Source organism: Myotis myotis, unplaced genomic scaffold (genome assembly GCF_014108235.1).
Source record: "Myotis myotis isolate mMyoMyo1 unplaced genomic scaffold, mMyoMyo1.p scaffold_m19_p_18, whole genome shotgun sequence".
Classification (NCBI taxonomy): domain Eukaryota; kingdom Metazoa; phylum Chordata; class Mammalia; order Chiroptera; family Vespertilionidae; genus Myotis; species Myotis myotis.
The window spans coordinates 6,535,433-6,562,202 of NW_023416322.1; the positions used below are offsets into that span (position 1 = coordinate 6,535,433).

Consider the following 26,770-nt stretch of genomic DNA (forward strand, 5'->3'; position numbering starts at 1 on the left):
TGATGCTGCCTCAGTCATTAGCCAACACACACCTGGGTACACATACAGATGTGTGCCATATACTATTCTGTCTCTCTCTCTGACTCTCTCTCTCTCTCTCTCTCTCTCTCTCTCACACACACACACACACACACACACACACACACACACCTACCTCCCAGATTTCCCCATGCCAACCACCCATTTGGTTCAGGACCCCATCCCGCCCTTTGTCGATCCCCTCTCTGCCCTATGCCTTTCAAACCCACGCCCCAGACCAGTCTCCTGCCTCCCCCACCTCCTGCTTTCAAGTCTTTTTTACTCTCCGCTGTATTCCTCGTTCCAGGGGCCTCGATCCAAACTGGCACCACTGACTGTTCAAAGGAAGCAGGAGCCCAACCCAGGGTCCCAGATCAGAGGGCCAGGCGTCTGCACCCCTTGATGTCCTGGAGTCTGGCCCACCGTCAAGGCCCAGGAGGTCCCCCCAGGGCCCCCACACTTACCTGGGCAGGGAGGGTGCTCAGGGGCACCTGGGGGAGGAATAGGCCCCGTGTCCTGTCATCTGTCATCTAGTCCCAGTGTGGGAGCAGCGTGCCCTTGGGGCTGTGCGCTGGCCCAGTGCAGAGCAGGCACGGAGCCTGCCAGGCTGTATGGGCACAGGAAGGGCACAGTCCTTTCCGGTCCTGGGCCTGACCACAGGGCCCAGAGCCAGGGCCTTGGAGGGGCTGGCGGCTCTGGAAGGAACCAGCAGGCTGAGGGAGGGGAAGTAGAAACCAGGAGAGCCCAGCGCTGATTTCTCATCGATCGCACCTGGTGCTTGCAGAGGGCCGGGCAGAAGGCAGCCCAGAACCCCAGCCCAGGACTAAGGAGCAGGCGCTTCCTAACTCCCTAGTCATCCTCTGTCCACCCTGAGCCGGGACAAGGCTGCCCTTCAGCTGCCCCATGTGAGCGACCTCCTGGTGCGGCCAGTGACTCCCAGTGACTCCCAGTGACAGGGAGGCAGCCTCTCTGATGTCTACCCACAAGCTTCTTGCTGCACCTTCAGCCGCACCCCCTCTCTCCCGCACACAGGGGCCTGAACTGGGCCGGGTTCCTGTTTCCGCCTGTTCCCTCCCAGGCCCACATTCAAGGTCAGTGGAGGGGCCCGGAGGGGCCCAGAGAGCCAAGGGGGCTGCCCCCTCCTACCCACCTCCCACTTGTCAGCCAGGAGGTGAATGAAGGAGGTGAAAGCGGGTGTGACCTTCCAACCCTTAGTGGGAGGGCCCGTTACCGGGGGAATTCAGACTTGAGCCCTGTGCCCTCGGATGGATCTGCGGGAGGACAGGTGGGTAATCCCTCTGCACTAGCTTCCTCGGGGCCAAGGACAGACCAGCCCAGCCAGCGGCACCTGAGGCCTCCAGGCCAAAGGCCCCTTCCCTGCCCTCCTGCCCTCCCAGCCTCCTTTGGGCTCAGGATGCTCAGAGTTGCCCCCAATCCGCTGGCCTTCCTTCACTTCCTCTGTGTGTCCATAGAAATCGGGGCCCTCCGGGACAGTCCCTCCTCTGACTACTTCCGGAGGAGGCAGGGTGGGTTCGTCTCTCTCTCTGCCCTTCTGTTCTCCCTTCCTCCCTTTGCCCCTCATTCTCTGTCTCGTTCATCAAAAGAGCAGCAACTAGACCTTGAGATCAGCTGGTCCCACTCTGGGTCACCTCCTTGACACACACACACACACACACACACACACACACACACACACACACGTGCTCGCTGGCATAAGGTTACAGACACTCCTTCTCACCCCTCCCTTCCAGCTGGGGGGGAACGGGGACACCCCTCCCCACCTTCTCCAGACTCATACCAAGAGCCACCTTTGGCTCTCACCGGGTCCTTCTGCTTCACTGGCAAGGGCAGGGCCCAGTTTGGGCTCCAACGCTATTAACTTCCTCTGACTGCAGAGTCCCTGGGACTCCACAGCGGAGAACAGCCTGTTTCCCTGGGGGGTTGGAGGGAGGCTCCGGGGGACCTGGCTTCTGGTTGTCCGTTTACAGTGTTTAATCTCCTTGTGCCTGAGTTTCCTTATCACAAGGAAGGTGCACCCTGTGCCCTCGGGCTTCCTGGGAGGCTGGGAGGACTGCTCCCCTCTGCCAGGCCCCCGGGGCGCATTCCCACTCCCAGCTCCTCAGCACTGCCTCCCGGGCGCGGGAGGGGCTGAGGGGAGCACGCAGTAGGACCTCCTGACAGCCACTGCCAGTTGCTTTAGGGGCGGGAGGGGAGGAGTCCTCAGGGATCCTGTTTCAACAAACTGTTTCTTTCCAGAGGAGGGGAAGGCGGGAGCGAGGGGGAGAGGGACCTATTTAAAGCTACCCTGTTGCTGGTCATCTGTCTGGCTGCCGGGTCTCTGGCCGTCCCCAGACTGCGGAGTGGCCTGGGAAGTCTCCTGCCAACCTCTCCAGCCTAGACCCCTCAGCCACTCTGCCCCAAGATGGGCCGTGGGGTGAGTATTCCCAGGGAGCAGGGTGGCTCCGTGGGAGAGAGAAGGGCTCTCTGGAGGCTGAGAGTGGAGGGGAAGTGTGAGGTGGGATGGGCTGTGGAGGGAGGGACAGAGAGAAGCTGGCCAGCTGGGTGGCTTGAACTTGGGGCTCACAGCGCCCTGGCTGCAAAGGCACACACAGACCCACTATTCACACGCACAGACCCACTGCTCACATGCCCAGGAGCGCGCCCCTTCGGCACCCCACCCGTGACCAGCCCCAGCCCTCCAGCTCTCCCTCCAGCGCGTCCATCCGCATTGCATCTCTGTCCATTTCTGGCACAGGCCTCCCCCCCTCCACACACACACATCCCGGGGCCTCCCGGCGAAGGGGTATCTGGCAACTGTTGGTCCTCCCTCCTCCCCTGCTCCTGCTCCTGCTCCTGCAAATCTTCGTCTCCCTGGGAGCCCCAGCCTGAGAGGATGGAGGTCCGGTTTGAGGTTGAAGAGGGGCGGGGAGCAACTGCTCCTGAGCCACAGGCAGCTCCGGACACCACTGCAGCGCCCTGAGCTCCAGGACAGCTGGGAGGGTGTGGGGAGGGAAGCGATGTCCCCAGGCCCCAGGCCAGCACCCCTCCGCGGCTCCTGGCAGCATTGCCGGGGCCATGGGCTTGGAGGACTTTCCCAGAGGCTGGTGAGAGCTGCCTGCCTGTCCCCTGCCCCGTCCACCCTCCATGATACAGTGCAGCCCTGGGCATGCCAAGGGGAAGGTGAAGAGCCATGACTGGGGGGCGGGGGGCAGGCACCAGGCCTTGGATACTTGGAAATGAAATCTTTTCGCACGGCACCGGCTTTCCTTTTGTGCAACGCCGGGCACAGAGGGAAAGGGCACAGGGAGCCGTGGGGGTGCTGAGGACAGAGGGGCCTGTGGGACTGTGGGCAGTTTCTGGGCCCTGGAGGGGTCAGGCAAGGACTTGTTATTGCACTGAGTTTAGCAGCTGGAAAAACTCTAAGCTTGGACACCAGGGTTCCTGAGCTGGGGTGGGAACCATAAATAGAACGTGAGAGTGAGTGTGAGTGTGTGTGTGTGTGTGTGTGTGTGTGTGCACATGCGCACACGTGCCTGCTCCCCATCGGCTGGAGTTGATACACATTCATGGATGAGCACCTGTGTTTGGGTCTCAGCAGCAGATCTGAGAGTGTACAGACCTCCAAGCCTGCGTGGGCCTCGGTGCCACTGTGTGTGTGTTTGGGGGCGGGGGGGCGGGGGTCTGTGAGGAGCTGTCTCTGCAGTGGGGCCCCATGAAGGACGAGGTGACAACCGTGGGAAGACAGGCTGCCTTGGGACCTTAGCTGCACCTCGGCATCTCCTGGTCCCCGAGGGAAAGAGGGTCCCAGCTGGGGTGCAGGACTTCCGAGGAGAGGCAGGCCACCCCCCACTCCCCACCCAGGCCCTCTCCGTGGCTTCACCTTAAATCAGGGTGGACCCAGCGCAAGAGGTCCTGCTTGCAAAGCCATTTGACCTTGACTTTTTCAGGGACCCTAGCTGCTTGGGGACTGTGCTCCCCCCTCAGCATGGATGTCCCCTCCCCTGCCAGCCTGAGTGGCAAGTCAGGGAGCTGATCCAGTTCTGCCTGGACTGGGGATGGGTGAAGTGGGGCGACTTGGGGCTGGAGCTTGGAGTTCAACCGACAGGAGACTCCTGAGGACAAAAGCACCCCTTGCCCACATCCCCACACTGGGGTCCACTTCGTCTCCGTCCCTTTTCCCTGCACCTTCCCTCCAGAGCAAGGCCTGTCACCCGTCACCCTGTGGCTGTGAAGGGCAATGTGGGAGCTGGAGGAAGGGACAGCGGGGTGGGCGGGAACCCACCACTCCAGCTGCCACGAGAGGCTGGGGTGGGGGGAGCAGTGTCCGACTTCCAGCTTCCCCCTCGGTCCCAGCCTCTGGCTTTCTCAGAAAGAACTCTCTGTTCTCCGCGAGCATTCAAGCCCCAGACTGGGACTTGTGGGTGGGGGAGGGAAGAACAGGCTGGGGAGGTGGGGGGGGGGGGTCCTTGCTTCCTCTCTCTCTTTCTTGCCTAGGCAGCCCGCTGGCCCCAAATCTCCACAGGCTCCTGGCAACAGAGGCTGAGATCCTTGCCAGGGCAGGGGGAGGGGGAAGGGCCGGGTGTCCCAAGCTCTGAGCCAGGAGGACAGGGGGAGAGCTGAGGGAAGGGGTGCTGCGTGGGCCCTCGCCCAGCCACCACCCGACATGCCCAACGCCTGCCTGTGGACTGGCAATTATTTAAAAACCATCCATTTGATTCCAAGCTTCTTGGACTTTATTTTACATCTGAATGTACAGAAACCCTCAGGCTCTGCTCCTCTGCCCCAGGGGCACCCCTGCTCTGTGCTCACCGGCCCCCACTCCTTCCTGCCCCTGGAGCTCCAGGGGCCTCACTAAAGCTCCCAGGGCCACCGGCCATTCCCTTTCATCCACTTCTCAGCCCTTCCCACCAAGGACAGAGTTTGTGACTCGAAAGCATTTCAATTCATCCAATGGACTCTCCTAAGTCACTGCTGGAGGGAGGCAGACTTCCCTGCTCCCCCCTCCCCCCCTGCCCAGGGCTGCTTCAGTCTCATTGACATTTCTCATGGAGATAGTGCAAACTTTAGCATCTATTGGTCGAGGCTGTCCACTCTGGCTGCCCACCTCCTCTCACCCTGAGGCCGCTGGTCAGACTCCTCCCTCTCCAGGGCCCGGATTCCCAGTCTGCGATCAGGGCAACTGCCACATTCCCGGCATATTGCATAGTCCTGACTGGTGGGCCGCAGGCTTCATCCTGGCCACCGAAGGTTTCTGAGGCCGCAAAACGACTCCGCGTGGTGCCATGAGGTGGACACACGTCACTGTGCATCTGTCCAGACCATTACGCACTTGCAGACCGTACACACCAGCAGGAGGGAGCCGCTCTGGTGGGGACGCGGATGGGGGAGACCACCCCTGTGGGGACAGGGGTATATGGGAAACGCTCTGTACTTTCTGCTCAATTTTGCTGTGAACCTGAAGCTTCTCTAGAAGAAAAGGTGACTGTAGACGTGCATCGTACTTCCCCAAAAGGCCAACACCTCAGCCACGAGGCCCACCCAGGCACCCCTTCCTTACGGAAAAACAAACTGCACCACAGCATAGAAGAGCGCGTCCCGAACACCTTGCATGGAGGCGGGAACCACCACAGCGTGTGTCCCCCCCCCCCCCCCAGAGGGGCCGTTCCCCACCCTCTCCCCCGAGGATTCCCCAGGAGACACGGACGCCCGGTGGCGGCCACGAGACCTCAGGTGCTGAATCGGAAAGGGGATGCAGCGGCCTCCCGAGGCTCCTGCTAAAACGTTTCTCCGATTTCACAAGAGAACCCAAGAATGCCTGCCCCTGAGAGCCACGTGAAGTTTAGTTTTAGACTTTTCCTCCGAAGTCCAGCCACCAAACAGCTAAGCGTGGGTCCTGAGTCCTGAGCCCCTCAGTTCTTCCCTGAAATTCAGACATAGAGCCCGGTGTCTCTGTCCATAGTTTGCCAACGAAGGGCCTGGGGTTCCCTCCACCCTCACCCCCTTTTCCGCCACTGGAGCATCACTGCTTCGAACCCACTGCCCCCACTGCCCCCACTCCCCAGGCCTGGGCTCCCTGCCCTCAGGCGGGAATAGAGGCTCAGCCTCTGTCCTCCCTGACGCTCGGGGCTCTCCCTTCCTCCTGCAGGCCGGACGCGAGTCCTCGCCTGCCGCCACCACTGCAGAGAATGGAGGCGGCAAGAAGAAGCAGAAAGAGAGGGAGCTGGATGAGCTGAAAAAGGAGGTGGCCATGGTGAGGCCCTCTGCCCCCCACACATCCTCCCTCCCCCCTCCCCCTACCCCATGCTCCTTGCCTCACCTCTGGCCTCTCATTGACCTCACATACATTCTAAACACACACACGCAGCCTCCCTGCTCACGGTAATTCAGTCTCCATTCCCCAGGACGACCACAAGCTGTCCTTGGATGAGCTGGGCCGCAAATACCAAGTGGACCTGTCCAAGGTGAGTGGAGGGGCCTGGAGGGCACCAAAGAGGTGAGAGAACCACGCAGCGGCATCAGGAGCAAGGGGCCGTCCACCTGCAATCCAACCCTTTTTACAGATGGGGAAACCGAGGCCCGGTGACTAATTGGTGGCAGAATCAGAACAAGAACCCAGATGCCCTGCTTCCTAGTCTTGAGCCCTTTTCCTGTGTACCCACCTGAAAGCCAGGATCCTGGGGACCCAGGCCCCATGGGCCTCCAGGCAGGGCTCTCTGTCCCTCAAGCAGCTTCAGTGTTGCACCGTCTCATGGTACTGACATACATGAAATTGGGGAGTGACCTATTACTATTCTGACAGTGGCACGTTGGGGCCCCGCTATGTATGTACGTTTTACATACATTTTTCTAATCCTTGCAACCTTGAGGGAAAGGTGCTGTGGACCTCTTTCTCAGAGCAAGGAGACTCAGAGGAGGAGCACAGCTTCCCAAGGTCACGTCCATAGTAAGCAGCACTGTCAGATTGCCAAGCCCATCACTTTGAAAAAGAAAAACATTATTAGTAAAAAATATGGTCGTGTGACCTCCTCCTGTAGGCCCTCCGGGATTGCCCTTTTGAAAATTCTATGTCCCCATTGCTTTAACCTTATTTCCCTGAGTAACACTTCCACTGTCTGGCACTAATATCATTGATTGTGTGTCACCTCCCTAGATCATAAGCTCCACAAAGCAAGGACTCTGTGGGTCTTGCCCATCTCTGGGCAGAGCTGATAATAGAGCCTAGCATTCAAAACACGTTTATTAAATCAATGAGTGGACAGATAGAAAGATAAATAAAAAGTGTCCCCTGCCTTCAAGGATCTCCAAGTCTGGTAGCAAAGAGGAGTGCCTAGACCTCCAGTGCCATGTGGCGGTGCAGCTCGGAATCGTGTCTAGGATGTCATGGATGCAGAGAGGGGCGTCTGAGGCAGCCTGGGCCCGGGGGCAGGGCCGGGCCAGGCTTTCTGGGGAAAGCGATGGGCGATTGCTGAGGCCGAGCGACGCTGATGGTCAATAATGTAGGACTCTTCTTAAATCCTTGGTGCAAGGAACACAAATAATCCTTGGTGATGTGGGGAATGTGAAGGAAGAGAGACGGGGGTGGGGAGGGGAGGAACCAATTGAGATGACTTTCCAGTGAGCCTCAGCCAGGCTGCCTCCAGAGGAGATGATTGTGGCCCCAAATGTGAATCAGTCCAGTGATGACCAGAGATGGGGACACATCAAAATCCTCCTCAGCCGTCAAGGCCTCTAACACCCATTGCAAACCCCACCTCCCTCACGTGGCCTCTCCTGTGGCCCCTCAGCCCTTCCAACCAGGTGGGATTTCCCCTCCACCAGGGCCTTACTCCCGGCCAACGAGCTGGCGGGACGCGGTGAGGGGCCAGACTGGTGGCGGATGAAATTCCCACGCTCCTCCTTGCCTCCCTCAGGGCCTCACCAACCAGCGGGCCCAGGACATTCTGGCCCGGGACGGGCCCAACGCCCTCACCCCGCCCCCAACAACCCCCGAGTGGGTCAAGTTCTGTCGCCAGCTTTTTGGGGGCTTCTCCATCCTTCTGTGGATCGGGGCCATCCTCTGCTTCCTGGCCTACGGCATCCAGGCTGCCATGGAAGATGAACCGTCCAACGACAATGTGAGCCGGGATGCCTGACCCCTGGACCAGCCCATGACTCTGTCCTCCAACCCCGAATCTCCAGTCTAGCTGGGGGGCAGGGAGCAAGACCCTCACGTCACAGGGCCCTTTAGGCTGAAAATGGATGAGGCTTCTATACATACCTATATGCACCCCAACACACACAGGCACACAATCACTCAAGGATGAGAAAGCCCCTCTCTGTTCCTTTACACTTAAGTGGGCTTGTCTGCCCATCCCTCAGTCTTCACATCCTAGAGAAGACCTACAGTGGGGCCTTGACTTACGAGTTTCATTCATTCCGTGACGGAGCTCGTAACTCAAATTACTCGTATGTCAAGTCAAAAAGTGAATGAGTGAGACACGTGATGCTGGGCTGATGTTGTGGCGTTCACTGTGACATACGCTGCACCAACTAGCGGTGGGGTATCTGAAGCTGGCTCGTAACCCGAATTTTAACTCGCAACTCAAAGCAAAAAATCGGCCGAGAGACGGCTCGTATCTCGAAAAACTCGTTAGTTGGGACACTCATAAGTCAAGGCCCCACTGTAGTCCTGGGAACTCCCTAAGACTCTCACCACGCCTTCCAGCCTTAGGAGGTTGGGGACTGGAAGACTGAGGGGGAAATAAGAGAAGGACTTTCCTTGACCATTTTCACTTCCAGTCACAGACAAGGTAGCTTGTCCCACGTGGCAGTTGCCGCTTGAGGGTTGAGAGACGGGCAGGTCTCTCAAACCCTGTCTCCTTGCCAGCTCTATCTGGGCGTGGTGCTGGCAGCTGTGGTCATCGTCACGGGCTGCTTCTCCTACTACCAAGAGGCCAAGAGCTCCAAGATCATGGACTCCTTCAAGAACATGGTTCCGCAGGTAGATGGCCAGGCGGGGCTCTGGGCTGGGGCATACGGTTTCTGGGCGGGTCCGGCTCCTCCCTTCTCAACTTGGTGCTCTGAGATGGAGGCTTGGACAAAAAGTCCCCCTAGGTCTCTACCCCAGGACCTAGTTTTGTTGCTAAGGGCTTCTCCTCCTCCTCCGTGGGGCTGAAGGGGAGGTGGAAAAGCAGCAGGAGAGAAAAGTAGGGGTAGAGACTTCATGAGGTGCCCATGGCCTCCTTGCAGCAAGCCCTCGTCGTGCGGGAGGGTGAGAAGATGCAGATCAACGCGGAGGAAGTGGTGGTGGGAGACCTGGTGGAGGTGAAGGGTGGAGACCGCGTGCCTGCTGACCTCCGGATCATCTCTTCTCACGGCTGTAAGGTGAGGAAGCCAAGCCAGAGCAACTGGCGGGGTCTAGGAAGAAGGCCGGATAGAGCTGAGAGGGGCCCAGTTAGAGGTTTGAAGATTGGAAGGGCCAGATCCAAATGCCAACACCTACCCCGTACCCCCCAGCTGCGCCTGATAGCGCTGAGGCGCTGTCTCCTTGTACCTGTGTGTGGTGACTGCTCTGTGCCCTAGGTGTGTCTTTGAAACCCACTTTACAGCCACCTTGTACTGAGTCCCAGTTATTGTCAGATGTTTTATGTAATTCAGCTCTGTGAGGATGGTCTAATCATGCAGGGCTGGTGCATGTGGCCACACGAGGCTGTGCCATTTTCATAGACTACAGTGTTGATGGCACCCCCTGGAGTTGTGCAGTGCATAGATTCTGATGACATCCCCCATTTTACAGATGAGTGGAGGGTTAAGTAACTAGCCCAAGGTCACATTAAAATCTTGCCAGAGCTAGGATTCCAAACCAGCGCAGGGACAATAGCTGAGCAATGCTATAAATATGTGATGAGGACAAGTGTAATTTTGTCCCTCCTGTCATGGAGACTGAGCGCAGTTGGAGTTGGAAGACAGCTGTGTGTGCACAAGTGCGCCTGCCAGGCTGATGACTACACCCTCCCTGCTTCCTCCCCAGGTGGACAACTCATCCCTCACTGGGGAGTCAGAGCCCCAGACCCGCTCCCCTGAGTTTACCCATGAGAACCCCCTGGAGACCCGCAATATCTGTTTCTTCTCTACCAACTGTGTGGAAGGTGAGAGGCCAGCCTGGTGGGGGCCCCTCGTCCCAGCACCCACGGAGGGAGGCGTCTGAATCCTGAACCCCCAGCAGGATTGAGGGCTGTGGCTGTATTTACTCATCAAAAACCCTGCTCTAGAGAAGGGAACTGAGGACTTGGGGATGGGGATCCCTGAATATTACAGAAATAATCCCTTCCAGAGAGCAGGGTATTGGCTGGGATGGCACAACTCCATGGAAAAGTTACCTCCCACAGAAAGATCTCTGTTCTGTCCACCGTAACACTGAGTGGATTCCAAAGCCTTTAGGTCTTGGCCAAGTTCCCCCACCCCTACCACACACACTCACATTTACACACTCTGACACTCACACATCATACACACACGCACACATATGACACACATCACCCACTCACATGCACACCCGCCCCAAGCCAGCCTTGACTCTTGGGTGTCTTTGGCTTGACTGAAGGCTTCTGTTTCTCCTGAGTTTGGGACTTGTTGCCTCCATCTCTGGCCCTTGCTTTGCCCAGAGCCCTGGGCTGGGGGAGGGGCAGGAAAGCTTCCAAGCCCAGCGGATACTTGGGCCCTCCTTCGGGCTGTAGCTAGGACTGTGCTTCGCCAAGAGAAATTGTCATGCTCAGGCTGCCCAGGTTGACCCATCCCTGTTCTGGGTTCTAGAGATGACCAAAGGCCAGTGGACCGAGTCAGGGCTGAGGGCGGAGAGGGCAAGAGCTGGTGGGAGAAAGAGGCCCGACTATGCCAGGGGCCTCAGAAAGTGAGCCGAAGACCTTCCCCACCTCCACACCTTTCTCTTTATACCTGTCGTTTCCCTTCAGTGGATATGTGTTTCTGGGCTTCTCCCCTCTTTCAGCAAGTTGGAATTATAATGAAAATCACCTCACATTAAGTTTCCTGACTTTTTAATGTACTGAGATTCTGAAATTTGCTCTACATTTTTCACAAATGTTAAAAATGCCTAGTAAAATATTTCCATTGCTTACTCTAAAATTGGGCTTGAAGAAAGTATAGGAAATGAATGGAACTAACATTTGATAAGTGCCTACTATGTGCTAGGCACTGATCTAGGTATTACAGCACAATCTGATTTAATTGTTAAAATAACCCCTAGGTAGGGACTTGAATAAGGATTCAAGCTTAGGTTTGGCTGACTCCAACATGCGTGCTCTTCCCACTGCCCCCGCTCTCCTCTCCTGTAGGCCCCTTTAACGTCTACTTGAGGGTCAGTAATTGCCTAGCTTCTTTTATGGGATTCATGCCTAAAGTTGAGAAAGAAAATCTTAAGACTACATGGAAAACCTATAATAATAAAAGCGTAATATGCTAATTAGACCAGAAGTCCTTCCGGACAAAGACAAAGCCTGGGCTGCGAGGGCCGAGCCCCTTGCACGAATTTTGTGCATCGGGCTTCTAGTCCATAATAAGTGCCTTACTTTGTGTTTATAATATGTAAACACATCGTTTGTGGGTAATATGTAGGAGATTGATTTTACTGAAGTACTGCAGGCAATATTTTTGTTTCACTTATTGAATCTCCTCAGTTTGAACTTTAAGTTTATTTGCAAGCTCTTCCCACAGGCCCAAGTGTAAGAGAAAATAACTTGCTGTTGCACTGAGCTGGGGGTTGGCGATGTGGGCAAGAAGAGAGAGCCCCGGGAAGAACAATCTACTGACACTCCGGGAGCAGAGTCCCTGGTGGATTTCCTTCCTCAGGAAGTGGGACAGGACACAGATCCTGGGACCCAAGGCACCGAGCCTGGAGTCTCTTCCTGTGTTGCAGGCACTGCCAGGGGCATCGTGATCGCCACAGGTGACCGGACGGTGATGGGCCGCATAGCCACTCTGGCCTCAGGCCTGGAGGTGGGGCGGACCCCGATAGCCATGGAGATTGAACACTTCATCCAGCTGATCACAGGGGTGGCTGTGTTTCTGGGCATCTCCTTCTTCGTGCTGTCCCTCATCCTGGGCTACAGCTGGCTGGAGGCAGTCATCTTCCTCATCGGCATCATCGTGGCCAACGTGCCCGAGGGGCTGCTGGCCACCGTCACGGTGAGTGGTCAGGCGGAGGTGCCATCAGGGGTGGGCCTTGTTACCCTTTCCTCAACAGTGCTAGAGGCTCCTTGCTCCTCAGCAATGTTTTCACTGCCAGCCCTTAAAATCACATATCAGATTCTCATTTAATACATGGCTTAGAGTGTGAGTCTGAAAAAGGTCATTTAGTCCACGGCTCAGAGGTTGAGTCTGAAAAATCTCCGGTTGGGCTATACTTTGGCAGGCAGCCTCCCTCCCACAACTTGTCATAGTCGCCTCTTCTCACCACCCACGTGCTATTCATCTACTCCTGTCACCCAGAGCTCGTCCTGGCCAACACTCTTCTGCAAATGCTCTCCCAAAGGTCACCAGTGACCACCGAGCGAGCCCAGAGACCCTTTCTCAGCTCCTACACTCAACTCTGCTGCCGAAAGGAACCCTTCTGTCCACCTGCCCGGAACCCTCTCCTTCACTGATGACTGTGACATGTCACTATCCTGGTTCTCCTCTCCTCTGTCCCCAGCAGGGTCCTCTCCTTCTCCCCAAAACTGAGTCTCAGGCCTCAGCTCTCTGCTCTTCTCCTTAACACGCTTAAGTGAGCCCAGTTTTCACTGCCCATTCTGTGTGGGTGACTCTCACATCCCTTCGCCCAGCTCTACTCTGGCCTCTCTGGAGCTCTAGACAAATGTCTTCAACTCCATACTGGACATTTCACCTAAATATACACCCATGATCTCGGTTCAACTGCTCACACCTAGGTCCCACTCGTGTTTGTGGAGTAGGATCAAGAGAGGAGGGATAGAGCCATGCTCTGGGGGAAGGTCATAGACATCTCCGGCTCAGGCGTGGCCCTTTTGTATCCTCCTCTCTTTCTGCCAGGTGTGTCTGACCCTGACCGCCAAGCGCATGGCGAGGAAGAACTGCCTGGTGAAGAACCTGGAGGCGGTGGAGACGCTGGGCTCCACCTCCACCATCTGCTCTGACAAGACGGGCACCCTCACCCAGAACCGTATGACCGTCGCCCATATGTGGTTTGACAACCAGATCCATGAGGCTGACACCACCGAAGACCAGTCTGGTGATTGGGTAGCCCAGAGGGGTGAAGGGGTCTGGCGGGTGTCCAGGACACTGGGTGGTAGAGTGGGTGGAGAGAGAGAAGAGCTCTAAAGGGGAACCAAGCTCCTGGTTCTCCCTCATTTTCTCCCAGGGGCCACATTTGACAAGCGATCCGCGACGTGGACGGCCCTGTCTCGGATTGCTGGCCTCTGCAACCGAGCTGTCTTCAAGGGTGGGCAGGAGAACATCTCTGTGTCTAAGGTAGGGGGTCAGGGCCGTCTCCATGGCCTGTGCCCTTTGCTGATGGCCAGCTTCCCCTCATACCCTGCGGGGGCCTCCAAGGTTTCATGGCCTCTCCTCTTGGCCCTCCGTCCTTCTCCGGCCCCACTGTGACCCTGAATTCTCCTGGCAGCGCGACACAGCTGGCGACGCCTCCGAGTCAGCTCTGCTCAAGTGCATTGAGCTGTCCTGCGGCTCTGTGAGGAAGATGAGGGACAGGAACCCCAAGGTGGCAGAGATTCCTTTCAACTCCACCAACAAGTACCAGGTCTGGTCAGGGAACTGGGACAGGGGAATGGGAGGGACAGAGATGAGGGGGTGCACAAAGCCAAGGGGGAGTCATCAACATAAGAAGTGGAGGCATCTGGACATCGTGTCCCCTCACCCCTGTCTTATTCCCCAGGGCAACTTGGGTGACTACATGTCTGGTTGCCATTGCCCCTTAGCTCCCAACCTTCATTCCTTCATTCCGCCCACCCTTTTGACTCTTCCTCCAAGAGCTCCCCATCCTCTGGCCCCAGTCTCTCAACCCTTTCGTCACACTCAGTTGAAACATACTTCTGAAATCTCCTTAGCGTATCCCTCCACCTGTAAGCATTTGGGAAATGCCAATAACACAGTCTCAGCTACGTCCTGTGCAGGCCATAGAGGTAAAGTCCCGCCGAGGCCAGCTGAGTGGTGGGGAATGCTGACAACAAAGCCACCTAGCCCATGCACAAGGCCTGTCTTAACTGATCTGAATAAACATTTGCTGAGCCAATGAATGCCCTAGGAAAGTGACTCTCAGGTTACAGGCTTGGGACTTTTGTTTCAAACATCTCTCCACACACAGACACTGTCCCTATGTGACAAGGGTTGATGAGTCAGAGGTAATTTTATTAAGGGGGGGGGGGGTTCCTTACCAGCCTCTGCTCTGTCCCAGGCCCCGTGCTGGGCGTTGGGGCTAATAAGACAGTTATGGCCCCCGCTGTCACTGCCCATCCTGTCTCCAGCTGTCTATCCACGAGCGAGAAGACAGCCCCCAGAGCCACGTGCTGGTGATGAAGGGGGCCCCCGAGCGCATCCTGGACCGGTGCTCCTCCATCCTGGTGCAGGGCAAGGAGATCCCGCTGGACAAGGAGATGCAAGACGCCTTTCAGAACGCCTACATGGAGCTGGGAGGACTTGGGGAGCGAGTGCTGGGTGAGCGTCCAGAAGCAGGGAGCAGGGCTGCGAGAGGGATTCCCAAGCCCCAGGGGCTTCCCTAGGATGAGGAGCGTTAGGGGTGTTCAGGCAGCCACCTTGCTGCTCTCGATCCTCCCCTCTGCCTCCCCCCCTCCTCCTTCAGGGTTCTGTCAACTGAATCTGCCCTCTGGCAAGTTCCCTCGTGGCTTCAAGTTCGACACCGAGGAGCTGAACTTCCCCACGGAGAAGCTCTGCTTCGTGGGGCTCATGTCCATGATCGACCCTCCGCGGGCGGCTGTGCCTGACGCTGTGGGCAAGTGTCGGAGTGCAGGCATCAAGGTACCGGCCTCACTGCTCCCCTTCAGCCTCCCCTTCCACCCTCGGAAGGTCAAGAGCAGGGGTCCTCAAACTTCTTAAACAGGGGGCCAGTTCACTGTCCCTCAGACCGTTGGAGGGCCGGACTATAGTTTAAAAAAACAACTATGAACAAATTCCTGTGCACACTGCACATATCTTATTTTGAAGTAAAAACACAAAACGGGAACAAATACAATATTTGTATTTGCATGTGGCCCGCGGGCCGTAGTTTGAGGACCCCTGGTCAAGAGAATGCAGGAGCTGTTGTTGGCCTGGGGGCACCCAAGCCCCTGGTGATCTTTTTCTCGATGACTGGGAGGGGCAGCCGTCATCTGCAAGGAAAGGTCGGCCACGGCCGTGGAGAGCTCACCCTTCTTGTCCCTTGTGCTCAGAGAGCCCAGTCTCCCACATCGAACCTCTCCCTCCTTGGCATGGCTCCTTCTGTTCTGATGGCAAGCTGATATGGCACCCCTATCTTGGGGATATGGTGTCCTGCCCCTCCCAGCTACTGCCCACTGTCCCAGGCCATTTGGAATGGGGTTAGCAGGCTCCAGTCTGCATCCACTCACTCCCCCCCCCCCGCAACACCCCGCCCCCCCGCCCCCCAGAACCCTGCAGACTGGCTCCAGCACTCATTCCGCTTAGCACCCCTCTCCCATGTTTCCTTGTCCAGCTGTCATTGCTTCTCAATGGCCACTCCCTCCTTGGTGCTGCAGCTGCTCTTCATTTAACAAATATTTGTCATTTTCCAACTATGTGCCAGGCACTGTTCAAGGTGCGGAGATCAACAAACAAACCAACATAAATCCCTTCCATCTTGGAGCTTACTTTCCTGTTTCAAAGATATATCACTTAAAAACACACACACACACACACACACACACACACACACACACAAAAACACAAAGATACAGCACTTTAGCCCCGGCTGGTGTGCTCAATGGTTGGAGTGTCGGCCTGCGTAATGAAGGGTCTACAAGTTTGATTCCCGGTCAAGGGCACGTAACTGGCCTGCAGGTTCGCTCCCTGCCCCCCCACCCCCACCCCTTACCCCTCCCCCGCAACCCGTCAGTGCGCATGTGGGAGGCAACCAGTCAATGTGTCTTTCCCATATCAATGTCTCTCTCTCTCTCTCTCTCTCTCTCTCCTCTCTGCTTACCTCCCTCCCTCCTTTCTACTCTCTGAAAAGCAAAGGAGAAAATATCCTCTGGTGAGGATTAACAAAAACCAAACAAACAGACAGATACAGCACTTTTACACCCCCTCACCTAGTGGCTCACCAGGTAGGGTGCCACTGCTTCTCCGCTTTTTCTTAGCACCTCGCCTATCGCCACGTAAGTTCAACTCTCCCTGTGTACTGAGGTCAGGTACTGCGCTAGGCACTGGAGACTCAAAGGTGAATAGATACAGCCTGACCGCCAGAGTTCATGGTCTCTCAGGGGAAATGAATGCCTTTACAATTGATTAATCACAGAACAATCATAATAGCTAGGGGAGTTGAGCACTTACTATAGGTCAGATACTCTCATAACAAAAACAGCCAATTGTTTTGTAAGACTTTATATGAATCAGGCACTGCTGTTAGCACTAAACGTGTAACATCTCATTTAATCTTCACAACAACCCTGTAAGTAGACACTAATATTGTCCCTTTTTTACACAGAGGGACCAAGGCACAAAGTAGCATGCCCAAGAACACGCAGTCCACAAGTGGTAGGGCCGGGATTTGAACCGAGGCAGTCTGCTAGTTCTCAACCATCACACCAGAGGACTTGTCTGTATATATGTGTCTATGTATGATTTCTGAACCCCCTACCACTCTGTCCCTGAGGTAGGCTTCCCTATCCCCATTTAAAAATAAAACAAGCTGAGACTTAGAGCAGGTACGTAGCTTTCCCCAAATAAATCTGCCAGGAAGAAGTGGGCTGGCTATATGAAGCATGGCCTGCTCCTTAGCCTGCCTCTTGCCATGATCAGAACTATCACAGAGGCCTGGGGAGGGCCCCTCCATGGGAAGCCACAGCAGGGAGCAGTTAATTCTGCCTCAGGGAATTGGACAATGTTTTATAGAGGGCATGATATTTGATCTGGGCCTTGAAGGTTGGCAAGTATTTTGTAAGGCTGCGAGGGAGAGGAAGGCAGGTCAAGAGCAGGGAACAGCGTGTACTCTGTGGTTAGACTGTACCGGGCATTTGCGTGGGTTGCAGGGAGAGGTGGCAGAGGAGCACTGGGAATTGAGACTGAGATGGGCCAGGGCCAGGTGGAAGGACTTTGCTTAAATGCCAGACTTGGGCTTTACCCTGGGGTCCACAGAGACCCACGGGGGTCACAGGACACATCTAGCTTCTAGATGGAGGAAGGCCTCAATTTGGAGAAGAACTGAAGTCAGGGAGACAGGCAAGAAGCGACTGCAATAGTTCAGGCAAGGGACGGTGACCTGAACAAGGGCAGAGACAAAAGGGAGTCGTTACACTCAAGGAACCTTGTGAGAACTTGGTGACTAAACTGGATATGGGAGGTGAGGAAGGTATCGGAGACAAAGGGCCTGCATGAAAGGGACAGTGGCTAAGGCAGGGAGGTGAGCAGCAGGCTTGGTGGTGGCGGCAGTAGAGATGATGAGTTCAATTTGACCTTCCATTCAAAGAATCTATAAGACACCCGGGGAGAGATGTTGCAGAGAAAGTTGGAATGTGGCTTAGAGTTCAAGAAAGAGGGCCAGGACTGGAGATTGGATCCGGTTAAACTCTGGATAATTACAAGTTGTACTGCTTCACACTGCCCAGGAAAAGAGCGTGGGGTCTAGAAAGAGGGGGAGAATGAAGCCCTGGACCACACCAACATTTAGGGGCGCGTGCAGGAATCGGAACCAGTGACCGAGGGGAGAGGGCGATAAGACACGGCTAACAGTTGTTGGGCATCCACCCACGTCACCTACTCTCCATGACCTACGTGAAAGGTAGAACTCATCGTCTCCGCGTGCTGAGACTCAGTGAGGCACTTGTCTAAGGTCCCAGAGCCGGGGCAAGCCAGCACGTCCACTCTGGTAGCCTTCTGACTCCTAGGCCACTTCTACTGTCTTGGCTGCCTCCCTGAGGAGGGAGGGAAAGGAACCAGAGGGTGGAGAGGAACCAGGAACAAAGGGTCCATGGAAGCCATGGGAGGACATCTTTTTAAGGAGGGTGGTGAGCAGTGCCAAATGCCTGAGAGGAGTCAAGAAGGATGAGGACTTGACCGGAATCAAACTCTGGACCTTTCAGTCCACAGGGTGACACTCTATCCATTGAGCCAAACCAAATTTTGCCTCCAATGTCACGGGCGGGCGTGGAGGAGGGTGAGGCGGTTAGCAGTGGGGTGGGAGAATCATTGATCGGCTGCCATCTGCACACCCCTCCTGGGGATCGAGCCTGCAACCTGAGTATGTGCCCTTGACTGGAATTGAACCTGGGACCCTTCAGTCTGCAGGCTGATGCTCTATCCACTGAGCCAAACCAGCTAGGGCTTTCTTTCTTTTAATTTAAATTCTTTATTGTTGAAAGTATTGCATATGTCTCCTTTTTCCCCCATTGACCTCCCCCCAGCCACTCCCGCTGCCCAGCACATGCCCTCGCCTCCCTACTGTCTGTGTCCATTGGTCATGCTTATACACATGCACACAAGATCTTTGGTTGACTTCTTACCTCCTCCCTCCCATCCTCCCCTTCCTTTCCTCTGAGGTTTGACGGCCTGCTATTGGTTTTCAACTGGGAGGCACATGTAGCCTTGGGGGGGCAGTTTCAGCGGGGTGTTAGGGGTGGAAGAGAAGGCAGTGAGGCCTTCTCTTAGTATCTATGTGATTTGCCCCATAAACCCACACATGCAAATGCTATATCCTAGTCCAGCTCTGATTACCTTATGCTTAGAATAGCCTCTTAGCCAGCCTCTCAGATGCCGCCCCTCCCCACCCAGCTCCATCCATTCTGAAACACAATGCACACCAGGGGAGTGGGGAGGGAGGGCTCTCTCCCTGTCATCCTTACTCCGATCTGACCAGTTAGATGCCCTGCAGCAATCATATTGGACCCTAAGAAAGCCACGTCCTAGTTCTGGCTCCCTGTGCCCTTGAGCCAATCCTGGCCCTTTCTCAGCCTTTGCTTCCTCACAGGTAACAGGAGGAAGCGGTGAAGGGTCCTGCTAGCGCTGACAGTCTCAGAGCCTGTGAACTCCAAACTCCCGAACAATCTTGGAGGTTTCTCTTCCTAGGGACCCTCATTAGCATGTCATTCTGTCATGGCATTTAAACAAACGTGCTCTGATCCCCAGAACACAACTTGTCATTGTCTCTCCCCGACCTACCGTCTGAACACACACACACACACACACATACACACACACACACACACTCACACACACACACACTCACACACACTCACACACACACTCTCTCTCACACACACACTCACACACACACACTCACACACACACACACTCACAACACACACACTCACACACACACTCACACACACTCACACACACACTCACACACACACACTCACACACACACACTCACACACACTCACACACACACTCACACACACACACTCACACACACACTCACACACACACACACTCACACACACACTCACACACTCACACTCACCACACACACACTCACACTCACACACACACTCACACACACACACACACACACACACACACACACACATGCACTCCCATTGTTTTAGCTGGGATCTGAGAGCCCACCATCTGCCTTTTCCTGACTTTGGGAAAGGAATAGGCTGGCAAGGTGGGGGGCCCAGGCTTAATGCTGCTGTCCCATTCTTCGTTCTCTTTCCTCCTTTCTCCTCCCCGCCAGGTGATCATGGTGACCGGGGACCACCCAATCACAGCCAAGGCCATTGCCAAAGGCGTGGGCATTATATCAGAGGGCAATGAAACTGTGGAGGACATTGCAGCCCGGCTCAACATCCCCGTCAGCCAAGTCAACCCCAGGTGAGGCCTTTGCAGGACGCCCTGCCCCCAGCCAACCCACTCTCTCCCACAGGGCGCCCCAGTCAGACCAGGGAATCGGGACAGCAGCTCTGCGACCTGTACTGGCCTTTCCTCTGGTTCCTCAGTCCTGCGTGTGTCCGAGCTGTGTCACTGTTTATCTGTGTGACCTTGGACATGTCCCCTTACCTTCCGGAGCCTCCATTTTTTAAAAATATATTTTATTGATTTTTTACAGAGAGGAAGGGAGAGAGATAGAGTTAGAAACATCGATGAGAGAGAAACATCGATCAGCTGCCTCCTGCACACCTCCTACTGGGGATGTGCCTGCAACCCAGGTACATGCCCTTGACCGGAATCGAACCTGGGACCTTTCAGTCCGCAGACCAACGCTTTATTCCACTGAGTCAAACCGGTTTCAGCCTGGAGCCTCCATTTTCTCGACTACAAAATTAAGATACTGTCTACACTGCAGAGGGCTATAGCAATGAAATATGTATGAGGGAATGAGTGCAAGCCCAGGAAACTGGACTATGATTACACGCATGGCGAGGATCTAGCATTCTAGCATCACTTCCTGTGAGAGAGAGAAGAGAGAGAGAGAGAGAGAGAGAGAGAGAGAGAGAGAGAGAGAGAGAGAGAGAGAGAGAGAGGAAAACAGCTCCCTGGTCGGGAGGCGGGGGGGGGGGGATGTTGGGGAGGGGGGGGGAGTGTTGGGCCAGGCAGTCGGGAGAGGCTGGGTGAGGCGGGGACAGCACCTGTGTCCTGCCCTCCAGAGAGGCCAAGGCGTGTGTGGTGCACGGCTCTGACCTGAAGGACATGACGTCGGAGCAGCTGGACGAGATCCTCCGGAACCACACGGAGATCGTCTTTGCGCGGACGTCTCCGCAGCAGAAGCTCATCATCGTGGAGGGCTGCCAGCGGCAGGTGAGCGGGGCGGCCCACGGCAGGGCGCGGCCGGCGCGGGACCCGCACCCTCCAGCGTGGCTGTCCCTTCTCCCAGGGAGCCATCGTGGCGGTGACGGGCGACGGGGTGAACGACTCCCCGGCGCTGAAGAAGGCGGACATCGGCATCGCCATGGGCATCTCGGGCTCCGACGTCTCTAAGCAGGCAGCCGACATGATCCTGCTGGACGACAACTTCGCCTCCATCGTCACGGGCGTGGAGGAGGGTGAGGACAGGGACGCCTGCACACCTACTCCCCATGCCTTTTACCCAACCACAGAGCCAGCTCAGTTCCAGGCGTCTGCCACGCCGTGAGCTTCCCTCACACACAGTCTTCCTCTCCCAGAAAGTCAGGCAGCCACACCCCAGGGCGAGGGGAGGGGCGGGGCGGGGAGGGTCCCCCCAGCTCCCTGGTGCCCCCGGACTCTCCCCAGGCCGCCTGATCTTTGACAACCTGAAGAAATCCATCGCGTACACTCTGACCAGCAACATCCCCGAGATCACGCCCTTCCTGTTCTTCATCATCGTCAACATCCCCCTGCCGCTGGGCACCGTCACCATCCTCTGCATCGACCTGGGCACTGACATGGTGAGGCCAAGGGCTGGCGGGGGGGACAGGCCAGGCAACCACGTGGGCGCAGTGGGCACAGTGGGCAGCAGGTGGAAAGAGACAAGAAACAAGGGCAGCTGACCAGGCCTTGCTGGCTGCAGAGAAGGCGAGCCCCAGGCCCCCTCCGACGCCCTCTGTCCCCCACTCTCCACCCCACACAGGTCCCTGCCATCTCCTTGGCCTACGAGGCCGCTGAGAGCGACATCATGAAGCGGCAGCCGCGGAACCCGCAGACGGACAAGCTGGTGAACGAGAGGCTCATCAGCATGGCCTACGGGCAGATCGGTGCGGCCGGGCCCTGGGCTCAGAGGGAGCCCAAGGGAACTCTTGCCCCGGCTTTGGGAGTCCAGGACGGGGCCCGCTTGCCCAAGGGTCGGGATCAGACATCTCTGGCCTGTCGGTGCTGGCCCCGTCCGGCTTCCTGCTCTGATCCGGCCCTGCGTTTTGCCCACGACCCACAGGGATGATCCAGGCACTGGGCGGCTTCTTCACCTACTTCGTGATCCTGGCTGAGAACGGTTTCCTGCCGACACGGCTGCTGGGGATCCGCCTCGACTGGGATGACCGGTCCACCAATGACCTGGAGGACAGCTACGGGCAGGAGTGGGTGAGCGGGGCTGCGTGCGTGCGGACACGTGGGTGAGAGGAGGGCTAAACGCCTGGCAGTGTGGCCACCGGGGGCGGGGGCTCAGAGGGGACGGGGTGCCCAGGGTCTAACAGTGGCCCCGAACGGCGCTGCACGCCGGTCCTGCTGGTTCTTCTCACGCTCCTGCCTCTCTGCCCACCCCTCTGCAGACCTATGAGCAGCGGAAGGTGGTGGAGTTCACCTGCCACACGGCCTTCTTCGCCAGCATCGTGGTCGTGCAGTGGGCCGACCTCATCATCTGCAAGACCCGCCGCAACTCGGTCTTCCAGCAGGGCATGAAGTGAGCGCCGCCCCCAGCTCCCCGCCAGGGGGCGCTCACGGCTCCCCCACCCCCAGCCCAGGAGGATGACCTCCATGACGTCTCTCTCAGCTTGGGGACAAAGGCTTTAGTCACCCAGCTGCATACCCATAGTCATGTTTTAAGCAGAGGGGACGAGAAGGAGTGATATGACTATTTCTGAGGCGTCTCCAGGACAGAGCACATCACCCAACACAGAAAAATGATTTATCTAATGAATGAATATGTGTGCTCTAGACAGCAATAAGGGGTAACATCGCTAAGCATAACAATGAAAGAAGCTCCTTCTCGGCTTACGCACAGCATGAGGTGCCCGCAGAGAGCACGGAAGATGCACTGAGGACCTTCCCCCCACCTTTCCTCTTGCCTCTCTCCCCTCCACCACCAGGGGTCCCTGGATCCCTCCCTCCTGCCCTCCCTTCAGATGCCGCTTAACCCTCCTTTCCTTGCCTTTCCAGGAACAAGATTTTGATTTTTGGGCTCCTGGAAGAGACAGCGCTGGCTGCCTTCCTATCCTACTGCCCAGGCATGGGTGTGGCCCTCCGCATGTACCCGCTCAAGTGAGTATTTCTTTAAAAAGGCAGCTTCCATCCTGGCCGGGTGCTCAGCTGGCCCTATACGCCAAGGTTGCAGGTTCGATCCCAGGTCAGGACACATACAAGAGTCAACCAGTGAATGCATAAATAAGTGGAACAACACGTCTCTCTCCCTCCCTCTCCCCCTTCCTCTCTCACAAACAAACAAGTAAAAATTAAAAGGGCACCTTCTAGGGTCCAAGTTCTGGTCCATTCCAGTCCTCCTTGCTGGAACCAGCCTCTGATGTTCCTAACACTCTCCTCTGCTGCCTGCAGGGTCACCTGGTGGTTCTGCGCCGTCCCCTACAGCCTCCTCATCTTCATCTACGATGAGGTCCGGAAGCTCATCCTGAGGCGATACCCCGGAGGTAAGCACCTCCGCACCCCACCCAACCCCCAGAAGACGCAACCCCCACTGACCTCTCCAGGCACCCCCACCCCAACTCCGTTCCAACTACAGGGCCCCGTCCTTTCCTCGGAGCCCGCAGATGCTGGGCCCCAGGTCCCGGAGCCCTGGCTGTTGAGTCTGTCCTCCGCACCCTCTTTCTCTCAGATTTCTCTGGGCCCCTCAGTTGGTCTCTGAGGCCTTGCACCTTCCACCTGGAATCACAGGAGATCAGAGCTAGAAAGGCCCTGGCAGCCCTCTGTCCCGCCTCCACATTTTACAGATACAGAGAGACGAATTATTTGTCCAGGGTCATACAGCACAACGGACACTACAGCCAAGGCCTCCTGACTCCCAGGCCTCAGCCACGTGTGTTTTTCCCCAACAAGCATTTTGATCACTTCCTGGAGGGTGAAAAGGATGGCCTGTAAGCCAAATACAGCCCATGGATAATGTTTGGTCTGGCCTGCCCTCTCTCACGCACGTGTGTGGTTTTTTAATTGCCCAATATTTAAAACTTGGGCGCTCTCACAGAAAATCAACATTCCTGACTTCTCCTGAAAAAATTACAAGAGCTGCCCACCCTCTGCCCACACCTCTGCTCAGCAGCACTACGTGGCGGTCCCTCTAGAAACTCATTTGTTACCTGAAGAGCCACTGTAGTCATTTGCATTTTTACCTCCAGCCACTCTATGCCCTCCCTCTACTGGGCGAAGTACAAGCATCTACTGCCCCAGCTCACTGGGTCTTCTCCCCTCCCTTTTCACCTGTCCACAGTCACTTACCTCAGCCCCTGCCCCAGGCTCCCAGCCACCTGGCCTCCACCACCCCAGCCCCTGCCCTCTTTTGATGCTCACCTGGCAACCCCCACCCCCAAATCTCTCCAACAGGCTGGGTGGAAAAGGAGACGTACTACTGAGCACACTGGAAAGAAGAACCAGGACGGGAAAGACGGGGTGCCCTGGAGGAGTTGCAGGGATGGTGATGGGGAGGGGTGGTTTCAGGGGAAGATTTGGGGAGAAAGAATGAGGCCATTTAATAGGCTAAATGGGGGGTGGGGTGGGCAAATAAGCTTGGGGTGATTGCCCCAGAGATCTAACTCTGAGCAGTCAAATTAGACACTCTCCCCGGGTCCTGGTCCCTCCCATTCCACCATGCTGTCTATTTTTAGGAGGAACTGAAGGCTACTCCAGCCGCCCTATTCCCTGTCCCTCTGCCCCCACCTCTCACTAGAACAGACCAACTTCCAAAGGCAGGAACACGTCTAACCAGGAGGAAGGAAACGGTCTCAGGTCCCCAGCCGCACCCCACATCCCACCTTCACCCCTCTTCCTCTTCCTGCCCAACTCTGCCCCCGGCTTCCCCGTCTGACCCAGAAATCACAAATGGTTCCTCCTGTCGAGGCCAGAAAGGGAAGCTGGTTGGGAAGCCGGCCTGTCTCCCAGTCCCGGCTAGTTAGGAGCCTCTGGAGGAGACCAGGCAGGCGCAGACAGTGAGAGGTCAGGGTATGGGGGCCGTGGCAACCAGCAGGGGAGAGGCAGGGAAAGGAAAGAGATCCGTGCATTGGACATCTGGAATCTCCAGGTAGATACCTGGGCTCCAGCTCTGGGTCCCAGTCTTTTAGAGTGCCCTGCCAGCAGACCAAGGTCAGTGTCATCATCTCTGAGATCCCACACCCAGAGTTCCCACTGACCTTGCTTGGTGTTCTGTCTGGTCCGTGAGGCCCAGGCGGCACATCACCGATGCCCCAGCTCTCTCGATCACACGCACTTGGTGACACCTGCCCTTTGGAATGCTAGGAACTCGGAAGTGGAAGTTCCACGTTCTGAGAGGGATGGCTGCCCATCCATTCCCTGCCCGTCGCCCCCGCCCCTCCCCAACTCCCCATCCCGCCCCCGCCCCGCTCACACCCATGCTGATGAACCTGCTTTATTCCTAGGCACCGCCAAGCCAGGAGCTCCCTGGCCAACAGCTGGAATTGGGGTGCAGGGGTTCCCAGAGCTTCCTGTCTTCAAGGGACATGCAGAGTCAGCTTAGATCATGAACACGGTCAGCCCTCTGGGCCAGAGGGAAAGCACTAGGGACCTGCCTTTGCCTCGCAGTCCGCAGGGCTGCTCCTCCCAGGCCAACGCCCTTCATCTGATATTCATTGTGCCACTTTCTCATGGTGCCCGCAGTTGGTTTTCCAACTGTTCCCTCCCTTCCTCCCTCTCCTCCTAGCGTTTCTGCTCTGCAAGCAGCTCTGCCCATTCTTTAAGGCTGGTTTAGGAGGCACTGGGCGTGTCCTGCAGAGAGACCTAGATGAACAAAGCAAGTGAGAGACACTGAAGGAAAAGGGAAGGCCTAAGGCAGAAAGGAAGGAAGCAGAAAAAACAAACTCTACGCCAAGCCCATAAGCCACCTCCCAAGGCCTGTTACTTCATTACAGTGGAATTCTACTTTATGGGAAGTGCCTTGAAGTAAGTCATTGCCTTGGGCTCGGAAAACTAAGTGGGAAACCACACAAGTTAGAACCTGGTTAATTTGAGATTTATTGACTGTGGACAAAAGTTTATCTTTGTACAATTAATACAAAAGGCAATTGCTTAGTAAATTAAGAGCATAAACAATATTGCTAAGGGTGGCATATTTAGACTCCCTAAAACAATCCTTTTCAAGCACTTTAGGAATCACCATTTAGAAGTTGTGAGTGTATGGGCTAATTATCATTAATTCTTATGTATTTGTTAAAGAAACATCTGCAAGACCTTTACTTGGTGATCTTTTATAAGACATTAGTTTGAGGCACTACATATGTACTTGAAAATAATAAAGATGCATTTCTTTATGAAAAAAGAAATCCCTTCGATAATTCTATACTTAATACTTTCCTCTCTCCCAAATTGTGGCATTGAAAAGTGTGTTGAAGCAGGACTTGGCTTATAGAGAAAGAAATAAAGAGGGGAGACAGGGATTGGAGGGGAATAAACTGGGAGCAGACATCAGTGGAGAAAGCTAGAGGGGAAGAAGTTATGTTGTAAAATGATATAGAAGAAAATATAGTAGGGCCTCCTTCCTCATTGCTGAACCCACCCCAAGAATCACAAAGGGTTGTCCAGAACAGGAAAGGGCCTAGGAGTCTATTGGGGCCCACATACTTGGAGACACTCTGCTTTTTGTTTCAGATCAAAATCAGGCTGCTCTCAATCTGAGGAGGTGGGGGAAGGAGATGGTGAGCTGGGGGGCCCTGAGTGTCAGCACCAATTGACAGTCTATTGCAGCGGTTATCAACCTGTGGGTCGCGACCCC

The 26,770-nt window shown here is 55.9% G+C and overlaps 1 protein-coding gene across 1 annotated transcript; it reads left to right on the forward strand.

Annotated features, from left to right (window-relative positions):
* The first annotated feature begins 2,298 nt into the window (after positions 1-2,298).
* Positions 2,299-26,320, forward strand: ATP1A2 (ATPase Na+/K+ transporting subunit alpha 2). Its single transcript, XM_036343628.1, has 23 exons — positions 2,299-2,452; positions 6,164-6,268; positions 6,420-6,479; positions 7,929-8,132; positions 8,885-8,998; positions 9,247-9,381; positions 10,028-10,145; positions 11,930-12,198; positions 13,060-13,258; positions 13,388-13,497; positions 13,649-13,783; positions 14,508-14,697; positions 14,843-15,018; positions 19,889-20,025; positions 20,799-20,949; positions 21,026-21,194; positions 21,403-21,557; positions 21,740-21,863; positions 22,040-22,185; positions 22,374-22,504; positions 22,981-23,082; positions 23,374-23,465; positions 24,373-26,320. The coding sequence occupies exons 1-23, from the start codon at positions 2,441-2,443 to the stop codon at positions 24,399-24,401; spliced, it is 3,063 nt and encodes a 1,020-aa protein (XP_036199521.1). The 5' UTR covers positions 2,299-2,440; the 3' UTR covers positions 24,402-26,320.
* Positions 26,321-26,770: the final 450 nt, after the last annotated feature.